This window comes from Scylla paramamosain, chromosome 11 (assembly GCF_035594125.1).
Source record: "Scylla paramamosain isolate STU-SP2022 chromosome 11, ASM3559412v1, whole genome shotgun sequence".
Classification (NCBI taxonomy): Eukaryota; Metazoa; Arthropoda; class Malacostraca; order Decapoda; family Portunidae; genus Scylla; species Scylla paramamosain.
Genome location: NC_087161.1, coordinates 7,262,501 through 7,265,000, shown reverse-complemented (window position 1 = coordinate 7,265,000; position 2,500 = coordinate 7,262,501). Strand labels below are relative to the sequence as shown.

Below are 2,500 nucleotides of genomic sequence, written 5' to 3'. Positions count from 1 at the left end.
ACGGGCAGGTTCTTGAAGAGCCTCGAAGTGTACTGTCCTGATCTTGTTGCCTGTGAGCACCAGAGTGCGCAGGCTGATCAGATGGTGGAAGGTGTGCGTTTCCAGCCGGTCGATGAAGTTGAGCGCCAGGCGGATGTCGCTGAGCTTCTTGTGCACATTCTGGTGGAAGAGCGTCTTGGGGATGTGCGTGAGGCGGTTCGAGTCCATGTTGAAGTAATGAAGCTCGCCCAAAGGAATAGAGCGCTGTCTCCGAGATGGTCCTGAAGTTGTTGTTGTCGAGGGGCGATCCACTGCAAAGCCGTGAGCGGCTTGAGCACCTCCTCTGGGAAGTCGTCGCGGTAGAAGCCGAAGCTGATCTCCAGCACTTCCAGGGTGTTCAGCACGTCGATGAAGGACTCCGCCGTGATATCGCCGATGCGGTTGAAGGAGAGGCTCAACTCGCGCAGCTTGGGCGTGTAGCGGAAGGTGTGGGATAGGATGCGCTGAATCTTGTTGTTGCGCAGCACCAGTGTCTCCAGATTGTCGCCCCAAGTCTCGAAGTCCTCCTCGCGCAGGTCCTCGATCTGGTTGTGGCCCAGGTTGAGGTGCGTGATGGTGCTGCAGTTCTCCAGGGAGTTGCGTGGCACAGCCTTCAGCTGGTTCCCTGATAGGCTCAGGGACTCCAGGGTCTCGCAGAACGAGCAGAAGGCATCGTCCTTGATTTCAGAGATCTTGTTGTCTGGAAGGTACAGGTAGCGAAGTCTCTTGAGCTTCGACAGAGCTTTGGGCACAGCGCTGGAGGGAATTCTTCTCCAGGTCGACCATGACGAGGGAGTTCTCGGGGCCTCCGAGGAACGCCCTCCTCGCTGATGTTGAAGATGTTGTTGGAAGAGAGATAGAGGCGGCCCGGGTTGAGTCCCTGGAAGGCGCGCTCCTGGATCTCCGTGAGCAGGTTGAAGTCGAGGTGGAGGTCCCCGCACTGTGAGGGATCCGTTGAACAAGTTGTTGGGGATGAAGCGGATGAAGTTTTCGCCCCAGGTCCAGCTTATCCAGCTTCTTGTGCACCACGAACCCAGTGTCGGGCAGGCGGTCCAGCAGGTTGCCGCGCAGGAACAGCCACGTGAGGCCTCGAATGCTGCTGAGTGCCTCTGAGGGGAAGCCCGTGAGCAGGTTGTGGCTGAGGCTGAGCGTCTGGATGTTCCTGGAGAGGGAGTCCCGCTCGAGGGTGAGGATGTTATTGTCGTCCAGGTTGAGGCGTAGCAGACGCTTGCACCGGGGAGAACACGTCGCGCGGCACATGGTCAATGTCGTTGTCGCCGAGGAAGAGCGTCGTCAGGGTGTCCCCGCAGCCCGACCCAGTCCTCCTCCACCAGCTCCGCGATGTGGTTACTGAGGGAAACAAGTGGAGGGGTGCATGAGGAGCGTGAGAGCATGGGAGATGAAATGGAATGGTGGGGCTGGAGTGTGATAGCCAGAGAGAGAGAGAGGAGAGAGAGAGAGAGAGAGAAGCAATGAAAGTGAGAGGAAGGTGGATGAAATAGAATGGAGGGGGGAGGCAAGAATGTGAGGAGAGAGAGAAAGAGAGAAGAAGAAAGAGTAAGAGGGACTTAAGGAAAGTGAGAGGAAGGGGAACTGAATGGAATGAAGGAGCCTGGTAAGAATGTGAGAGGAAGCAAGAGAGAGAGAGAGAGAGAGAGAGGAGAGAGAGAGAGGAGAGAGAGAGAGAGAGAGAGAGAGAGAGAGGCCAGAAGTATGATGGGACAAGGATAAAGACGAAGAGGGAGAGGACATAACAGAATAAAGGTCTTAGACAGAAGTGTGTTAGGACAGAGAGAGGAGGAGGAGGGAGAGTAAGGGAGAGGTGGAGGAAACAAGGAAAGATAGCTCAGAGACAGATGTTGATGTGAGAGGCTTGTGGGCAGCAGGAAGGTAAGAGGGGAAGATGACGGGGAGAGCTTCAGGGGAGGGAATGAAGCGAGAAAGAGGCAATATAGGGTATAGCAGAGGAGGAGGAGGAGGAAAGGGGAAGAGACAAAGATTAATGAGTAGGAAGTTGGGAGGAGGGAAAGAAGAATGCGAGGAAGAACCTGGAAGAAGGGAAGGAAAGTGAGAGAAAAAGGAAGAGGAGGAGGAGTAGGCGGAAGAGGAGGAGGAAGAGGAGGAGGAGGAGAAGGAGGAGGAAGAGTAAAGGAGACGGAGAATGTTGTCATGAGAAGATGGCTTTGTTGGGGAAGGACGAGAATAGGAAGATGAAGAGAGGGGAGGAGACGCAACTGTAGGAGGAGGAGGAGGAGGAGGAGCAAGACAGGGCAAAACAAGGGAGTGGGAGTGAAGGGCAGGCCAAGACGGAGGAAGAACACGACCACTAGAGAGAGACAGTAAAGGAGAGAGAGAACCCGGATAAGGACGAGTCGAGTGAGAGTGAAGGAGAGAGTGGGAAAGAAAGGGAGAGGGGAGAGGGAGAGAGAGAGAGAAGGGATAAGGTGAAAGGGATGAAAGGGAAAAGTAATGGGATGAAAGG

The 2,500-nt window shown here is 55.1% G+C and overlaps 1 protein-coding gene and 1 long non-coding RNA gene across 4 annotated transcripts in view; one reads left to right on the top strand and one right to left on the bottom strand.

The window, feature by feature from the left end:
* LOC135104902 (uncharacterized) overlaps positions 1-2,500 on the top strand; it is a 214,062-nt gene that overhangs the window by 45,341 nt on the left and 166,221 nt on the right. The window lies entirely within an intron of this gene.
* LOC135104901 (chaoptin-like) overlaps positions 1,228-2,500 on the bottom strand; it is a 120,467-nt gene continuing 119,194 nt past the window's right edge. For all 3 annotated transcript variants that reach the window (XM_064012645.1, XM_064012642.1, XM_064012643.1), the window contains one exon: positions 1,228-1,368. In XM_064012645.1, coding sequence (XP_063868715.1) covers positions 1,281-1,368 — 88 coding nt within the window. In that variant the 3' untranslated portion in view covers positions 1,228-1,280. The remainder of the gene's footprint in view (positions 1,369-2,500) is intronic.